At 24.3% G+C, this 20433-nt stretch overlaps 1 protein-coding gene across 2 annotated transcripts in view; it reads right to left on the bottom strand.

Moving 5' to 3' along the window:
- Positions 1-20433, bottom strand: part of LOC122497891 (potassium voltage-gated channel protein Shaker) — a 369957-nt gene that overhangs the window by 333642 nt on the left and 15882 nt on the right. For both annotated transcript variants that reach the window (XM_043605277.1, XM_043605276.1), the window contains exons 2-3: positions 3423-3999; positions 3028-3269 (exon numbers count right to left, since the gene is read on the bottom strand). In XM_043605277.1, the coding sequence (XP_043461212.1) occupies positions 3028-3188 (161 nt within the window). In that variant the 5' untranslated portion in view covers positions 3189-3269; positions 3423-3999. The remainder of the gene's footprint in view (positions 1-3027; positions 3270-3422; positions 4000-20433) is intronic.

The raw sequence follows: 20433 nt of genomic DNA, 5'->3' as shown, positions 1-20433 counted from the left end.
TATTTTCAATACAATTTTAATTAAATTTTTTGAAATAATTTAATTATTTTTAAAAGTTCTAAATAAAATTCTTTAAAATTAATCAATTCTTCTTGAAAATTTTAATATAATGATTCCAAGAATTCAATTCTTTGCAAAAGTTATAAAAAAGTTCTTATCAAGAATTCAATTATCTACAAAATAGCAAAATTTTGTGCAAAAGTTACATTATTTTCGAAAAATTTAATAAAATTCTTCAAAAGAATTCAATTATCTTCGTAATTCATAAACAACAAAATTCTTCGCAAAAATTCAATTACGGTTAAAAGTTTTAAAAAAATTCTCTTCAAAATTTAATTTATCTTTATAAATAATACAATTTTTCTCCAAAATTCAATTATTTTCAAAAATGTTTCAAAACTGTTAATAAAATTTTTGTCAAAATTTCAATTTTTTTAAAAAGCTTTTCTCAATTCAATCAAATTTTTTTTTAGAGATTCAATTATTTTTAATACAATTTTAATTTAATTTCTCGAGAAATGAAATTATTCTTAAAAATGTTATTAAAATTCGTCAAAGAAATTCAATTTCTTGAAAGAATTAAATTATATATTAAAAAATTTTAATGAAATTCTTTATAACAATTCAATTTTTTTAAAAAATAATTTTCATAAAATTCTACGCAGAAATTTAATGAATTTCAATAATTTATCGAAATTCAATTATTTTTAATATCTACTACAATTTCACAAAAGAATTCAATTGTTTAAAAAGAAATTTTAATAAAATTCGTTGGAAGAATTCAATTATCTTCAAAATAACAAAATTTTGTGCAAAAGATACATTATTTTCGAAAAATTTAATAAAATTCTTCGAAAGAATTCAATTATCTTCGTAATTCATAAATAACAAAATTCTTCGCAGAAATTCAATTACGGTTAAAAGTTTTAAAAAAATTCTCTTCAAAATTTAATTTATCTTTATAAATAATAAAATTTTTCTCCAAAATTCAATTATTTTAAAAAATGTTTCAAAAATGTTAATAAAATTTTTGGCAAAATTTCAATTATTTTAAAAGCTTTTCTCAATTCAATCAAATTTTTTACAGAGATTCAATTATTTTTAATACAATTTTAATTTAATTTATCGAAAAATGAAATTATTCTTAAAAATTTTATTAAAATTCGTCAAAGAAATTCAATTTCTTGAAAGAATTAAATTATATTAAAAAATTTTAATGAAATTCTTTATAACAATTCAATTTTTTTTAAAAATAATTTTAATAAAATTCTACGTCGAAATTTAATGAATTTCAATAATTTATCGGAATTCAATTATTTTCAATATCTACTACAATTTCACAAAAGAATTCAATTGTTTAAAAAGAAATTTTAATAAAATTCGTCTCAAGAATTCAATTATTTTCAAAAGTAATAAAATTCTTCGTAGATATTCAATTATGGTCAAAAGTTTAAAAAAATTCTCTTCAAAATTTCAATTATCTTTATAAATAATAAAATATTTCTTCAAAATTCAATTATTTTCAAAAATAAATTTTAATTTTATAATAAAATTCTTGGTAAAATTTCAATTATTTTCAAAAACTTTTCGCAGAACAATCAAATTTTTTTACAGAGATTCAATTATTTTTAATACTACAATTTTAATATAATTTCTCGAAAATTCAAATTATTGGTCAAAAGATTTTTAATTAACTATTTAAAAATTTGTTTATAAAATTCTTTACGAGAGTTGAATTTTAAAAAAACATTTAATTTTTCAATAAATTATTTATTTTTGTATTTAAATAATTACATTCTCGTAGAATTTTCTAATAAAAATTGATTTAAATATGAATATCAGTTAAAATTTTAGATAATAATTGAATATTCAACTCTCTAAATTTGAATGATCCTAAAGTTCTGAACGTTCAAATGAACGAAATTTATTTTTTTTCTTCTTTAATTTAAATATTTATTACAATAATTTTTTATCGATATAAAATAAATGAAATATAAAGTTTCTAAGTGTGAAATTTAAGTTTTTAATTTTTATTGCAAACAATAAATTATAAAAACATTTCTAATAAAAAGTATTTCGTTCATTTGAACGTTCAAAACTTGTGGATCATAAATTTGAATCAGTAAAAATGTTTTCTAATTTGAATTAGTGACTGACTTTTTGCTTTTGAATTAGCAGATTTGACTAAAAATAGTCGTTTCTACTAATTTAATAGTAAAATTTACTAATTCAAAAGCAAAAAGTCAGTCACTAATTTCAATTAGTAAACATTTTTACAAATTCAAATTTATAGAGAATGTATTATAGCTTGAATTTTTAGAAGTAATTGAATTTTGAAAAGGTTTCAAATTACAATCTTTGAATGTGTGAATTTTTCATACTTTGAATTAAAAATTGTGTAGATTTAATTTTTTTGAAATAGTTTAATTGAATTTTTTTAAGTTATTTGAAGTTTTTACTCTCTAATATATATTTGATTGAAGAACTTCCGAATAATCGATGAAATTTCATCAAATTGAATTGCAAACAAAAGAATTTGTAAATTTTCAAAAAAAATTTTCAAAAATTATTAAAAATAATTAATGTAAACTTTATAAAGAAGAATTTTAGTTGAAAATTCTGGAAAACAATAATTGAATTAAACTGATGAAAGTAATTTTGAAGAAGTTAGAGTAAACAATATTCTTATAATATAAAATAATGATTTTATCAGTCGGTCATTTTTAATTATTATAAAACATGAAGACATCGATTGCTCCGATTCGAAGACTCGGAGTGATCGATTTCTTCATGTTTTATAATAATTCTTTATAAATTGTTTAATTTCAGAAAGGTTTGAATTTGAATGTTTTGAAAATCTTATGGAAAAATTATAATGACTAATTATTAAATTTTGTAACATGTAAATGTAGTGTTAAAAACCTGGAAAACCTGGAAAAGTCAGGGAATTTGAAATGAGCAGAACCGTGGCAACCCTGAGATTATACAATATGCAACAAATAATAATGAATAATAAGAACAACTCACTGATTGAGACCTCGTTCGACATTGAGATTGGTTCCAGTTGCTTGCGTTCCAGAACCGGTACCAGATTCGTGATGTCTTCGTTCCTTGCTGTGCACAATACCCATTAATTTCATCCATGGGTTGTTGGCCGCATGGGTGCCCATGCCCCCGCTTTGCCACATCGCGCTCGCCAGCCTCGTACACTAATAAGGAACCTCTCGGCAGAGGCTCCCACTTAAACGACACTAAATGCCAACAAAACACTTTTTTAACCAAAAAGAAAAAAATTGACACTAATTTTTTTTCACTCGGGAGACTTGGGGTGGTGCAAGATGCCCAGCACGGCCCCGTGCGCTCCCAAAACCAACAAATAATCACCTCGGACATCTAATCTATCCGATATTCCGTTTATCCACCTGCATTTTCGATTCTTCTTCATCCGCCACTTTTTTTTTTTTTTGAACCAATTTTTTATTTTTGTGTTTTATATAAACACACTTTTGAATAATACACCCTATGCACAACACATTAAACACTCATTATAGAAGACATTTTTCTTTCTCCCTCGTTAAGAAGAAACATCAAATCCTATATCGATATGTATTCCAAGAGTACTCGGACTTTTTCTTTTGATCCCTTTTTTTCTTTGAGAAAATCCCTTCGCTTTTTTTCCAATGCATTTACATTGGGATTACATTCACTGTTATTCTTTGTTCTTTTTTTCTTTTGCTCTTAGCTATTTTTTTATTCTTTTACTAGTCTTTGTATTTCTACTACTCTTCATTCTATTCGTATTCCTCATCTTGTAATTTTTTTTACCCTTTTTTCATTTACGATTCTTTTATTATTACTATTATTATTATTCTTTAAACACATATTATCCAGAGATGATAATTTCACATTACACTTGTGAGAACCACCACACTGAACATCAAATCAGTTTTGTTAAACTGTTTCTGAAACACTTATCGTCGCTCATGCCAAGTTGTATATCTACTCAGAAACTTTTATCGGTGAAGAAATTTTTTTTTTGTAAATGTGTCAATTGTCGTGATTCACTTGGATGGCCATTATCGAATTAGACGGGAGGTCCACTTTTGTTTTATTCGACAAGTGGTAAAAACAAGTGGTAAAGGTCAAAGCTTTTGACAAAGTCACCAATCAGGACTTTACTTATAATCAAGCTATTGAGAATTTTACTTAAAATTAACCAATTAGAATTTGTAGCACGGTTCTTAGTTAATTTTATCGACTATCGTACTAATAGATTTGGCAAAGAAAAAGAATTTACGGAACTCTAGATACACATTTTGGTCAAGAAACAATTTCGCTAAACCACTTCTGACAACACTGATAATGTTAGATTTAACAGAAGTTTAATTACCAATCCCAATGTTTAAAAAGAAACGGATTTTATTGGAAACTTTTCCCTCTAAATAATTGCTGCATTCAATTTCTAAAGTACCTTCTCTCTCTACACCTAAAGCCTCGCCTGAAGCTAAAAGTCATGAAAAATATTTCCCAGTAATATAATACAATACATATTCTGCTATATGCTCCAATATGTAATAGTGACAAGAAAATACCAAACATTGATCAATAACAGAATGCACTCATTTTTTTATCTTCATCTTCGAGTCGGGAATAGCAAACTACTATATTGGATATCAATAACCTCGCCCTTAGTGAATTATGATAAAAAAAACATTAACCCTAAGTAGTAGATGAATCGCAAAAAAAATATTCAGCGCATAATATATTTTAGAGACAAAACTAAGTGAATCAAAGCGAGCATTCAGTGCATAATATATTTTGGAAAAAAAACTAAGTGAATCAAATCGAGTTCAATAAATAATCAAATCCACAATTTATGATCATAAGCATGAAATCAAACTACTTTCAAAACAAACATTTCTATATAACGAAAATCAAATTTTTAAAAAATCAAATACAAGTGAAGAAAAAGAAGAAAAAAATTCTAAGAGAATACTTTTAGAAGTGTCCAAAATTTTGACGCACGAGACAAAGTAAATATATCATCATTCCATTAAATTTTTACACATTTAGATGTCAATCTTTACAACCGGATATGAATTAAAGAGGGACAAATTTTCCAAATTATCTGGAGCAAGGTTATTGCAGTAGATGAGAAGTAGACGAAAAAGAAATAAGAGGTCATGTTGTCTGTCTTTCCTCTCAAATCAAAGTTAGAAGCAGAGGGATGACCTCCGAAATCGGAACAAATTTCTCTCACATGTCCCAGAAGAGCAAGAAGAGTAATATATATATTTCTCTCGCTCTCTCATCTCCGAAATTCAAGATTATATACTCCTTTGGATGATTCTAAGTGAAAATTTCAAATTTAAAATATTCGCCATGAGTTGAAATGAAAATAGCACTACTGCGAGTTTACAAAATTTTTCTCACCTCTCTCTACATTTATATACATAAAATTCTATATATCACTTAAAAATAAATGCTTCAAATATATTCATGAAACATTTCAATTTTTTATTTTCTTTTTTAAGGAATTTAAATTGTTTGCTTCTGAATTAATTTACAAATTTTAATTTCAAATTCTCTAATGAATAACACAGTTCTCCGAAATTTGACTTTTTTTACTTTCAATAACGGAGTGTTTTTTGCCCGTTGAACGCTATTTCGCACTGAGAAAACGATTTATTTGATTCAAACATATTTTGTTTAAATCCAACTTAAAATATCTTTGCTATTAAACTTTTAAAAGTTGATTATAAATAATTTAAAATCAACCACAACTTATGTTTAAATTAAATATATTTTTTTAAATGAACCAAAAAATATGTTTGAATTAAACTTAAATCAAGACTCAAGACCAAAAAATAGAGGATTTTGAGAAAAGTGGGGGTAGAAATCCAAAAAAATTATTTTTTTCTTATTTTCGATATGGGAATGGTTTTCAATGTATTTATGTGCGCTGAACCCGATCCCGAATCTAAAAATTGTCTGGTACGTCAAGATTTTGAAAAAAGTGGGGGTAAAGACCCAGAAAAAAATTTGTTTTTGTTATTTTCGATATCGGAATGGTTTTCAAAGTATTTTTGCCCGCTGAACACGATCCCGAATCTAAAAATTGTCTGGTACGTCAAGATTTTGAAAAAAGTGGGGGTAAAGACCCAGAAAAAAATTTGTTTTTGTTATTTTCGATATCGGAATGGTTTTCAAAGTATTTTTGCCCGCTGAACACGATCCCGAATCTAAAAATTGTCTGGTACGTCAAGATTTTGAAAAAAGTGGGGGTAAAGACCCAGAAAAAAATTTGTTTTTGTTATTTTCGATATCGGAATGGTTTTCAAAGTATTTTTGCCCGCTGAACACGATCCCGAATCTAAAAATTGTCTGGTACGTCAAGATTTTGAAAAAAGTGGGGGTAAAGACCCAGAAAAAAATTTGTTTTTGTTATTTTCGATATCGGAATGGTTTTCAAAGTATTTTTGCCCGCTGAACACAATCCCGAATCTAAAAATTGTCTGGTACGTCAAGATTTTGAAAAAAGTGAGGGTTGAAACCCAAAAAAAAAATTTTTTTTCATTTTCGATATGGGAATGGTTTTCAATGTATTTTCGCCCGCTGAAAACGATCCTGGGTCTAGAAATTGTCTATCACATCAGGATTTTGAAAAAAATGGGAAACAGTGTTTTTTTTATATTATTTACCCCCACTTTTCTCAAAAAAGACAACAAATCATTTTCGTTTTCTAATTAAAGACTATTTTGGTTTTAAAAATAAAATAGTTTACAAATAGTTTACTCTTTAAGGATTCAAATACCTTTAAAAAAAAAGAGTAAAAGAAAAAAAATTGTTCGCCAAGCGACAATAAATTGTTAATAACAATGAATTTCAATTAAAACTTCCCGAGACAAAAGATGTGTCAAATTAAGAATAATATTACAAATAAGAAAAAGAATAAAAATAAAGAGAGTCATAAAGAGAAACTTTTAAGAAAATGATTTAGATGGAAAAGATGGCCTTCCCTTGGAAAACGTGTGGTGATAATTTTCTCTGTTAGGCATCTACTAAGAAGGGGTTCGTTAAGTCACTATATAATAAAACGTTGCCATTATTAGTAAAGCGTTTAAAGTGAAGACACCCAAAGTGTTTGTAAGGTAGTAGGTCAAAATCATTATAATAAAATTTGCATACAGGTCGATCTTGTTATACAAGCCCCACATAGTCACTACGTGTATCGAAACTTGAAAAGCAACAAGTCCCTCCAACTCTCTCTCTCTCTCTCTCTTTCTCTCTCTTTTGTATCTGTCAAACAATTCAACTCCAAATTGATCATAAAAGCCTCAAAACAAAATCATATTCAAATCAAAACTTCAATCAAATACATTTATAAAAAAAACAGCAAAAAAAAGAGAGAGAGAGAGAGAGAGACAAAACTCTTATCCAATGGAAACAATCTGTCAAAAATAAACGAAAGAAATTTAATCAATTTCAAACCCCTAGCTTTCGACATATTTCCAATAAACAAAACTAATAATACAATAAAAATATTTTAAACATATTCTCTTGAAAATATTATTTTCCTTCAAGAAACGAAATTATTAATTTCCTTCTCAAATAAAAAAAATTAATAAACGATAAAAAATAATAATAGAAAAAGAAATTAATCACCTAATAAGAAAAAAAATAAATAACAATAAATAACAAATAACTAATAATAAACTTTAAATTTCAAAGAAAAACTACAGTCAAAGAGTCTTTAAAAATAAAAAAAAATAATAATAAACTGAAAATTTCAAAGAAAAACTACAACCAAAAAAAATGTTCAAAAAAACCCAGATAATTTACGTTGTAGTTATTATTAAAAAAAATCCCAAGAGAGAATAGAGGATGAACCACCTTTTAAAAACTTTTTCATTACTTTGAAACCAAAAGTTTTTTCATTCTCTTTTTCGTTATCAACTTTTCCAAACGCTTTAAGTTTGAGTGGGAATTGCAAACTATGAGCTGAATGGAAATTTTTAGAACAAACAAAAAAAAAAAAGAAGAAGAAGAAAAATGATCCACGTTCCGTGTGTGTAGAGAGAGAATGTAATTTATTCAAGCGCGAAAATCATATCAAGTGATCCGTTAGATTTATATTTTGTTAGAGTAGCTATAAAGCACTAGTAGATTTTTTTTCTTTTTTTTTTTGAAATATATTGCATGCGTATATAAAATACTTATTCAGAATTCAAATAATAATTTATCGTCTATATATATAAAATATAACATATATTTGTGTGAAATCAAGTAAGAATATAAATACTTAATCATAAGCTTGATTTTCCAATATCTGACAGTTAAAGCTTTTTCCAGTTACATATGAATGTAATAAATAATCAATATAACTCTCGGAAACAATAAAAATGAAAAAGCAACTTGACCGACGTTATGTATCGAGAAATATCTATTTGATAAAGACCTGGATTTATATTTGAATAATGAGATGAAAGGATCGTAAAAGAATAATTAATTTTTTTTAAATCTGATTAAAAAATCTTTTATAATCATAATTATATTATAATAAGAAATAAATATAATAATTATTAATAAAAATAATTTATAATAATTAAAATCATTATCAATTTAATTATTATCTTTAAGAATTTAAAACTAAAATTCTTCGATTATTTTTTTAAATTTTCGAAAAAGTTCTTTGACAATTTTCAAATTCATTTCTTTACAATATTCAATTTTACGAAATTTCAATTATTCGTAAATTCTTTAATTAAATATATATTAGAAAATAGAAACTAGAAATAATATTTTAAAAAATCAATTAAACTTTTTCAAAAAAATTAATTACAAAATTTAATTCTTTTTTAAAAATTCACGCTCTATTGCATTTAATATTCAATTATTATCTAAAATTTAAACTTGGAATTTCTTGGAATTCAATTCCTCTTAAAAATTTTATCAACAAATTTTTGAATAATTAAATTCATTGGACGAATTTTAATAAAATTTTTAAACATTTTTTCGAGGAATTCGATTAAAATTCTATTGAAAATAAAAATTGAATTCCTAAAAAGAATTTTATTATTTACGAAAATAACTGAATCCCCGTAAAAATTTTATTATTTATGAAAATAGTTAAACGATTGCGAAGAAATTTATAAAAAAAAATTTGTTATTAATGAAATTCCTGAATTTTTATATTTTTAAAGATAATTGAAATTTTTACAAAAATTGTTTAAAATTCTTGAACATAATTGAATTCGTGTGATAAATATTGTTAATTATGAAAATAATTGAAATTTTGTAATGAATTTTATCAAAATTTTTTTTTTTAAATAATTGAATTCTTTTGAAAAATTTTATTAAAAGTGTAGATATTGAGAATCATTGAATTGAGAAAAATTTTTTGAAAATAATTGAAATTTTGACGAGAATTATTAAAAATTTTTGAACATAATTGAATTTCTGCGAAGAATTTTATTACTTTTGAAAATAATTGAAATTTTGCAATGAATTTTATTAAAATTTTTGAAAATAATTGAATTTTATTAAAATTTTTGAAAATAATTGAATTTTATTAAAATTTTTGAAAATAATTGAATTTTATTACTTTAGAAAATAATTGAGTTCGTGTAATAAATATTGTTAATTATGAAAATAATTGAAATTTTGTAATAAATTTTAATTACATTTTTAAAAATAATTGAATTTTGTCGAAGAATTTTGCTATTTATTTATAAAGATAATTGAAATGTTTACAATGTTTTTTAAGATTTTTTGAAAATAATTGAATTTTGTCGAAGAATTTTAATATTTCTAAAGATAATAATTGAATTTTTGACGAGAATTTAAAAACAATTTTGAACATAATTGAATTTTTGCGAAGAATTTTATTACTTTTGAAAATAATTGAATTTCTGCAATCAATTGTAATTTCTCTAAAATTATCCAAGTTATATCGTACAATTCACGAACTTTTCATCCTTTTTCAATGAAATTACGGACTTTACGGACCTTTTTTCAAAAAAACGGACTTTTACGAACTTCAAGCAAAGCTACGAACTTTTACGGGATTTACGGACCTAGTTCGAGCCCTGCTTGATTTATAAATAAATAAACGAAAATAATTATGATAATGGCAATAATAATAATAATAATAATGATAATAATAATAGTGTAATGAATTTTGTTTGTCCATATAATCACAGTCATTAAAAAAAATTGTATTTAATGAATTCAATAAGAAAATACAAAATTTTTTTTCTTACAAACCCAATGGGAAATTTACAACTGGCGTAGTACTGCGCCAGCACTGGCAGCACTGGCGGCAAGGCTGAGAGCCAGCAGTGGCATGGCACTGGGATGATAACGCCGTCTGGCGCTGCCGAAGTACTGTCTGTCAGTGCTGCCAGACAGCGCTGGCGCAGCACTGGAGCAGTGCTGGCTGAGAATATTGCCGCAATAAATGCCGTATTGTTATTAATTAGTCGTAAATTCATAATTATAAATAATTTAACAACAAAATGGTAAATAATATTAATAAATAGTTATTATTCATAAAATATTTCTCTTCTCAAAGAAATTGTATTAAAGATGGAGACTAACAATGAATATAGTAAATGAAGTAGAAAAAAATTGTTTATAACATTTAAAAATTAAATAATAAACAATTACAGTAAGTGTGCATTAGATTTTCATATTTTAGTACCTAACGATTGGAATCTAGAAATATCGCAAACCTATGAAAATAAACAAAATTGCTGACGAGGGGAATCGAACCTACGACCTTCGGACTAACAGACTAACGCTCTAACCACTATGCTAACGACACATGTGTACAGTAAAGTATTAATATCTCAGTATCAGTATCATTCAGACATACAACTATTGAGTCAAAGATGAGAAAAAAGAGGGATACGTTAGAAATAATAAATTGAAATAAAATAAGTAAAACTAAATTTTTAATAATTAAATTAAATTACTTTACTTATTGCATTTAACATTTTAGGTAATTCTTAAATTACGTGGTAATTTTTTAATAATTTTTTATTCATAGTAAAAAGTATAATAGTATTTTAATAGGAACCAAATTATTATTGAGATTAAAGTTTAAATGTTGTTTATAATTTTGATTTGTTTAAATAATTTATTATTTACAAAATTAGAGAATTGTGTTAAATTGTTATTATTAAATTTAATAAGAATAAAAAATGAACAACTGAAAAGTGAAATATTAATTTTTTTCAATAAATTTATGTTTATAAACATTCCCAAACTTTTTTTATAATTTTTTTCAAGTTTATGTCAAAAAAGCAACGTTGGCAAAGAGCGTTGTGAACAATTTTTCTATACTCAGCCAGCACTTGCCGCCGTGGCTTGTCCAAGCTTTGGCGAAACAAAAATTCTGTACTGCGCCAGCACTAATTGTCGAGGCTCGGCTAGACTACGCCGAACAATCGTCTGAGTACTAAGCCAGTGGTGAACATCGGCACTACACTGGCATTTCCCATTGGGAATATATAAGATTTTAAGCGCGCATGCACTTTTTTTGTTAATAGAAAAAAAGAGGGGGATGCCGAAAAAAGAGTTTTTCAAGTCGTTTGGATTTCGTCCAGGACTTCCGTTTTGTTATATTGCGTGCACCGCATAGATATTTCACTTCGATCTACATGCAGATAATAATTCTTCTTTTTTATCTACGAGACGGAGTGAGCAATAAAAGTAAAAACAAAGAAACAAAAAAAAAAGAAACAGTATCATTTCAAGGACTATATAGCCTTTATATGTATATATGTGAATTTACTGTATTTCAAGGTTAATATTATACATTTCGAGGACCAATACACATATTATTCAGTCCGATTTCTCAAGGGTCTCTCCGCGCGACTCCTTTCAAGTATACAATGACAGGAAATTTATTCACCGAATTGTGTCGTTATTTGCCAATTTGTCTCTGTGAACTGAAGCTTTATTCATTCCTCTTTCTAACACAATTATTATTATTTCACCCATGTTCAATTATTAATTTTACTACTAAAAAAGAAGTTTTGTATTTTCCAAAATAAATATTATTATTAACTATTTAAAAATATTTATTATTGCTACTAACTATAAAATAAGATCAATTTTTATTTTTAAATTTAAATCACTTTGATTTAATTAGATTTAATTCGATATTCGATCATAATAAAATAAATTAAATATATATATATTAAATATATAAATAAATATCATAATAAATAAATTAAAATAAATTTTTTGAAAGCAAAATATAAATCTAATAACGATTTAAAAATTAAAATAAATTTTAAATGGGAAAAATTGTAAAAATCCAAACCTTTCAATTTTAAAAACAATACTATGCATTAAAAATAAAACTTTTATTAAAGTGAATAAAGAAATCAGAAAAAAAGTTGGAAAATGAAAAAAAATTCTAATTACTAAACTATTATGGAAATACTAAAGGAATTTAATTGGATAGGCAAAAATTAAAAACTATTGTCAATTAAATATAACTAGATTTCATTTATTTATTCGTCAAATACAGAGCCTCTATATTTTCTTTGTTATTGCTTTCTAATTATGCCAATTATACCTACACATTATGCATACCTACTCAAAAAAATCATATATTTATTTTAATTTCTTTGCTTTTAAATTTATTTTAATTAATAATTTTTATTCTAACAAATTAAATAATATTTTTAATTTTTAATTACCAGCAGGGTTGCCACAAATATTTAATTTTATTTTTCCCTGACTTTTCTCTGATTTCCAGACAAAATTCTCACTTTTTCCCTGACCATAAAAAATATTCTGATTCCCTCTAAAAATTATTAGAAACTCAAAAAAAATGTTCTATTACATTTATTTACAAATTTAATTAATTGTAAAATTATTCAAAAACATCAATAATTTCTTTTTTAAATAAATATTTAATCATTATTATTTTTCTGTAGCTGAATTAAAATTCTTCAATACATTTAAATTCAAACCTTTTTAAAATTCAACAATTTATAAGAATATTATTACAAAACATAAAGAAGGCTTTTTCATGTTTTGTTATAATTTAAATTACCATGAAATTTTTCAAAAAAAATTTTATTATTTACAAAAATCCTTATAAAATCCTTCGCACGAATTCAATTAATTTTAAAAAGTAGTAAATTTTCTCAAAAAAATTCAATTATTTGAAAAAATTGTAATCAAATTCGTTGGAATAATTAAGGGCATTTGAACCATTATGACGTCACAGTTTGTTCAAAGCATTTGTTCTAAATACGTGACGTCATAATGGTTCAAATTCCCTTAAATTATTTTCATAAATAATAAATCGATTATTCGGTAATTCATTTCTAAATCAATTTTTTTATTAGAAAATTCTAGAAGAATTCAATTATTTAAATTAAAAAATAAATAATTTATTGAATAATGCAATGTTTGTTAAAATTGAATTCTCATAAAGAATTTTATCAACAAATTTTTCAATAATTCAATTATTTTGACAAATTTTAATGAAATTTTTAAGAATAATTACATTTATTGAGAAATTTGATTAAAATATTGTATCAAAAATTAATTAAAATCCTGCGATAAGTTTTATTATTTATCAGGGACCGACACGGACACGAAAATAAACGAAAATTCGTGCCGCGCCCGTGCCGTGCCTCGGCACGACACGAATAACGCTTGGTAATTCGTGCCGTGCCTAGGCACGACACAAAGTACGTTTGGTAATTCGTGCCGTGCCAAGGCACGACACAAATAAAATTTTTGAAGTGTGTTGTACCAAGGCACGTTTTAAAGGCACGCATGGAATATTGTGTAGAATCTCAAAAGCAATATTTAAGGCACGACATGATTTAGTAAGTGTAATTCGTGTCGTGCCTTGGCACGGGCACGGGCACGAATTACCAAGCAAACACAGGAAAAAAAAAGTCTGACTCCGTTTACACCTTAAATTCAGCCCATGTATTTCACATAAGTCTGTCCTTGTTTAACGGGGCTGACTCCGTTTACATCATAAATTCAGCCTCAAAAAGAGGCTGAAAGTAAAACTTTTTTTTTAGTGTGAACTTCGTGTCGTGCCTAGGCACGGCACGAATTACCAAGCGAACTTTGTGTCGTGCCTTGGCACGGCACGAATTACAAATCGTACTTCGTGTCGTGCCAAGGCACGGCACGGGCACGACACGAATTTTTCGTGAAAGTCCCTGTTATTTATGAAAATAATTAAAACTTTTCCCAAAAATTTTATTAAAATTTTTCTAAAATAATTGAATTTCAGTAAAGAATTTTATTATTTATAAAAATAATTCAATCCTTGAAAAGAAGTTTGTTAAATTTTTTTTAAATAATTGAATTCATGCGACGAATTTTATAAAAATCTTTTTAAATAATTGATATTTTTCGAAAAATGTTATGAAATTTTGTATATCAAATAATTGAATTCATGTGAAAATTTTATTATTTATGAAAATAATTGAATTATTTCAAAGAATTTTATTTAAAATTTTATAAATTATTGAATTCCTGTGAACTTTTAACAAGAATTTTATTCAAGTTTTTAAAAATAATTGCATTTTAAAGAAGAATTTTATTAATTATAACAATAATTGAAATTTTGACGAGAACTTTTAAAACAATTTTTAAAATAATTGAATATTAAAGAATTTTATTATTTATAAAGATAATTGAAATTTTGACAAGAATTTTTTTAAAATTTTTGAACATAATTGAATTTTTGCAAAAAATTTTATTCCCTTTGAAAATAATTTAATTCTTCCAACGAATTTTATTCAAGCTTATAAAAATAACTGAATTTCGGTGAAAAATTTTACCATTTCTAAAAATAATTGAATTCCTGAAAAGAACTTTGTTAAATTTTTTTTAAATAATTGAATTCCTGCGACAAATTTTATGAAATTCTTTTTAAATAATAATTGAAATTTTTTATATTAAATAATTGAATTCCTGCGACGAATTTTATAAAATTCTTTTTAAATAATAATTGAACTTTTTTATATTAAATAATTGAATTCCTGTAAAAATTTTAAAAATTTATGAAAATAATTGATTTATTTCGAAGAAAATAATTAAAAATTTTATAAATTATTGAATTCCTGTGAATTTTTGCCAAGAATTTTATTAAAGTTTTTAAAAATAATTGAATGTCGAAGAAGAATTGTATTATTTATAAAGATAATTGAAATTTTGACAAGAATTTTTAAAAAATTTTTGAACATAATTGAATTTTGGAGAAGAATTTTATTATTTTTAAAAATATAATTGAAATGACCAGAATTTTTAAAAATTTTTGAATATTATTGAATTTCTGCGAAAAATTTTATTACTTTTGAAAATAATTGAATTTTTGGAATTATTTGTAACTTTTCCAAAATTCAATTTTTTTTAGTATTTTTAACTAAAATTCTTTTATCAATCTAGTATTTATGAAAATTGTAAAAATGATTCATTAAATAATTTGTAAGTCATAATTTTATGATAGTTCTTGTAAAATTATTTAAAAAGGAAATTATTGTCTGAAATAGAAAAAATTCAAGGTTTTGTACTAAAATTCGTGGTAATTTAATAGTTTACGAGGCAAACAAAAAAAAACATCAAAATTCAGAGTTTTTTCATGAATTTAAAAAATTCAATTTTTTCAGTACTTTTACTAAAAATCTCTGACTTTTCCCTGACTTCCCTGACCAATTTTACTTTCCCTGACTTTTCCCTGAATTTCCTGACTTCCCTGACCTGTGGCAACCCTGTACCAAATTTAATTTTTATCGATATAGTATTCATTACCTACAACTTTTTAAATTTCTAATCAATTTAATTTTTTCCATTTATTAAATTTTCCAAAATGTTTATTTAAGTCAAAATAAATATTTATTTAACTCAAAAATTAAAATAACCTGAAAAATAAAATTTAAACAACAAAATAGTGCGTTTGGTTGAAACCCAATTTTTTCTGACTGTATAAATTATTTTATTCTATTTTCTATTTTTCTCTATAAAAACAGAATAAAAAAAAAATATTAATAACAAATCTTGTATAAATTTAATACAAATACAGGTGCAGGTGAATAAAGGAAATAAACAATTCAGCGATACGAATTACTTGGATGAATAAAAAAGGGTAAACGAAATCTAAACTCAATTAATGTTAAATTGAAATTTTCGATCGTTATTCGATCGACAAGTCGAGCGAAGTAGATAAAGGGAATCAGAGTCAGCCAAAACGTATGTCTGAACTAAGCCTTGGCAACTCTACTTGAAACGAAAGCAACACAGTAGTAAAGGATGGACATGGTCAGCCAACCAAGTGTCTCTAATACACGATTTTCTTATCTAGCTACTCGAGTTACCAAACCGGAAATGAAATATATACCTTCCAAGCGAGAGAGGGACAGATAAATTTTACGATTACCTAGAATAAATATTAAAAAAAAAAAATATCCTCTAAACCTGAATGAATAAAAGGACATTAATAGAAAAAAAAGCCTTCCTGTATATTGATTACCTCGTAAACTATTCCTATACTTCTGCAATTAAGTGCCAATTGAATAATTTCGAGGAATATCGAACCAGAAAATATTTAAAACATTTTTTATTTTCAGAATTTTATCTTTAATATTTTTTCCCGCATTTTCATCATCTCGATTTTATTTGCCTCTTCAATAATTTAGAAAAATCCTTTCAAAAAATATATAATCAATCAAATCTTTAAAATCAGTTTTTTATTACCTATTTTATGCACATAGTGAAATCGTGAATGAATGAAAAAAAAAATATTTTTTACGAGACTCAAATTAAATTCCAATCCAGAGAAAAATTAATTTCAATCCTATAATAAAATCGTTAATTTAGAAACTTATAAATCAGTTAATGTCAAGCAAAAATAGTCAACTAAAAAAAATCTTTTTGAATTAAACCTATTTTATGATTCAATGAAACGATTTAACACAAATTAATTGAATCATAAAATATGTTTAAGAAAAAAACTAACTTTAAACTACGAACAAATTACCGGAATACACACTAAAAAAAAAGTTTTACTTTTAGCCTGTTTTCGAGGCTGAATTTAAGGTGTAAACGGAGTCAGCCCCATTAAACAAGGACAGACTTATGTGAAATACATGGGCTGAATTTAAGGTGTAAACGGAGTCAGACTTTTTTTTTCCTGTGTACAATAATATAGATTATTAGGTATTCTAATTATTCTAAATAATTCTAAATTTTTTAATTCTAAATAGGTATCTAAGTATTAATAATGTATTTTTATTTTAAAAGGGTTGCCACAGGTCAGGGAAGAGTCAGGGAAAGTAAAATTGGTCAGGGAAGTCAGGGGAAAGTCATGGATTTTTAGTAAAAGTACTGGAAAAATTGAATTTTTTAAATTCATGAAAAAACTCTAAATTTTGATGTTTTTTTTTGTTTGCCTCGTAAACTATGAAATTACCACGAATTTTAATACAAAACCTTGAATTTTTTCTATTTCAGACAATAATTTCCTTTTTAAATAATTTTACAAGAACTATCATAAAATTATGACTTATAAATTATTATTTAATGAATCAATTTTACATTTTTTATAAATACTAGATTGATAAAAGAATTTTAGATAAAAAGTACTAAAAAAAAATTGAATTTTGGAAAAGTTACAAATAATTTCAGAAATTCAATTATTTTCAAAAGTAATAAAATTTTTCACAGAAATTCAATTGAGGCCTTAGATCCAATAACTCGCCCGACGCTCGAAGGCACGCGCTAATACCAGTCGGGTAACAGTGAGTGGCCCAGAGGCGCTCACTGCTCACTGACTGGCAGTTACGCGTTCCTCCGAGCGTCGGGCGAGTTATTGGATCCAAGGCCTCAATTATATTCAAAAATTCTAAAAAATTCTGGTCATTTCGATTATATCTTTAAAAATAATAAAATTCTTCTCCAAAATTCAATTATGTTGAAAATTTTTTTAAAAATTCTCGTCAAAATTTCAATTATCTTTATAAATAATACAATTCTTCTTCAAAATTCAATTATTTTTAAAAACTTTAAAAAAATTCTTGTCAAAATTTCACAGGAATTCCATAATTTACAAGATTTTAAATAAATTTCTTCGAAATAAATCAATTATTTTTATAAATAATAAAATTTGCACAGGAATTCAATTATTTAATATAAAAAATTTCGAAATTTTTTTCGAAAAATATCAATTATTTAAAAAGAATTTTATAAAATTCGTCGCAGGAATTCAATTGTTTAAAAAAAAAATTTAACAAAGTTCTTATCAAGAATTCAATTATTTTTAGAAATAGTAAAATTCTTCACCGAAATTCAATTATTTTTATAAACTTGAATAAAATTCGTTGGAAGAATTAAATTATTTTCAAAAGTAATAAAAATTCTTTGCAGAAATTCAATTATGTTCAAAAATTTTTTTTAAATTCTTGTCAAAATTCCAATTATCTTTATAAATAATAAAATTTTTTAATATTCAATTATTTAAAATTTTTTTTTAAATTCTCGTCAAAATTTTAATTATTGGTGGGTCAAAATAAGTGAAACCGGCCACTTGAAAAATTTTTATCTCCAATTTTCAAGTTATCTATGATTTTTAGTAGATATATGAGTAAACTTTTTCCCCCTAAAATATTTTTCAAAAAAAAATTTTATTTTTGAAGTAATTAGGTATTGAAGTTTTAGGTCATTTTATTTTCATTTTATTATTACTTTGAAACAAATAAAGATAATTAAGTAATTTTTTTTTAAATTAGAGCTTAAAGTCTATACTTTAAAGATGAAATAAAGCGATTGCTAAAAAATGAAAATTTATAATTGTTATTAACAATTCTTTTAAACAATTGCAAATTGAAGAATGTTCTCAATGTTTTTGAAAGATTAAATTACGATATATTGATGTGCAAAACTATAAGGATTCATTTAAAAAAAAGAAAAATGAGTAACCTCCAATATTATAGAAATTGTGTATAGATTTTTCTGCCAAAATGCAGGCCAAAATCGATTTTTAATCTTAAAAATCCGCTTGAAAGCGTGAAGTTTCTAACAAAACAAAAGAAGATCTTATTTATTCGTTTGCAATTTTATCTTTTTCCAGGAACTTGAGTCAATTTTTGCTTGCATTTTGTCAGCAAAATTTACATAATTTCTATAATATTGGAAGTTACTCATTTTTCTTTTTTTTAAATGAATCCTTATAGTTTTGCGCATCAATATATCGTAATTTAATCTTTCAAAAACATTGAGAACATTCTTCAATTTGCAATTGTTTAAAAGAATTGTTAATAACAATTATAAATTTTCATTTTTTAGCAATCGCTTTATTTCATCTTTAAAGTATAGACTTTATGCTTTAATTTAAAAAAAAATTACTTAATTATCTTTATTTGTTTCAAAGTAATAATAAAATGAAAATAAAATGACCTAAAACTTCAATACCTAATTACTTCAAAAATAAAATTTTTTTTTGAAAAATATTTTAGGGGGAAAAAGTTTACTCATATATCTACTAAAAATCATAGATAACTTGAAAATTGGAGATAAAAATTTTTCAAGTGGCCGGTTTCACTTATTTTGACCCTGGTTATAAATAATAAAATTCTTTTTCAAAATTCAATTATTTTTAAAATTATTTTTTAAAATTATTTTTAAATTGTTAAAATTTCACAGGAATTCAATCATTTATAAAATTTTTAATAAATTTCTTTGAAATAATTCAATTATTTTCATAAATAATAAAATTTTCACATGAGTTTAATTATTTAATAAAGAAAATTTCATAAAATTTTTCGAAAAGTATCAATTATTTAAAAAGATTCTTATAAAATTCGTCGCATGAATTAAATAATTGAAAAAAAAATTTAACAAAGTTCTTTTCAAGAATTCAATTATTTTTATAAATAATAAAATTCTTCACTGAAATTCAATTATTTTAGAAAAATTTTAATAACATTTTTAGGAAAATTTTCAATTATTTTCATAAATAATAAAACTCATCGCAGGATTTATTTTTTATTTAAATAATTGAATTCATCTAGCATTTTTTAATAAACATTGATTAAAAAATGAATTACCGAATAATAATCGATTTATTATTTATCAAAATAATTAAATTATTGGAATGAATTTTATTACAATTTTTTCAGAAAATTTACTATTTTTTAAAAATAATTGAATTCTTGCGAAGAATTTTGTTAGGATTTTTGTAAATAATAAAATTTTTTTGAAAAATTTCATGGTAATTTAAATTATAACAAAACATAAAGAAGGCGATCACTCCGAGTCTTTGACTCGGAGTGATCGCCTTCTTTATGTTTTGAAATAATATTCTTATAAATTGTTGAATTTCAAAAAGGTTTGAATTTGAATGTATTGAAGAATTTTAATTCCTACAAAAAAATAATAATGATTAAA

This window comes from Leptopilina heterotoma, unplaced genomic scaffold (genome assembly GCF_015476425.1).
Source record: "Leptopilina heterotoma isolate Lh14 unplaced genomic scaffold, ASM1547642v1 Lhet_14, whole genome shotgun sequence".
In the NCBI taxonomy this organism is placed as follows: domain Eukaryota; kingdom Metazoa; phylum Arthropoda; class Insecta; order Hymenoptera; family Figitidae; genus Leptopilina; species Leptopilina heterotoma.
This window is presented reverse-complemented; position numbering and strand designations above follow the sequence as displayed.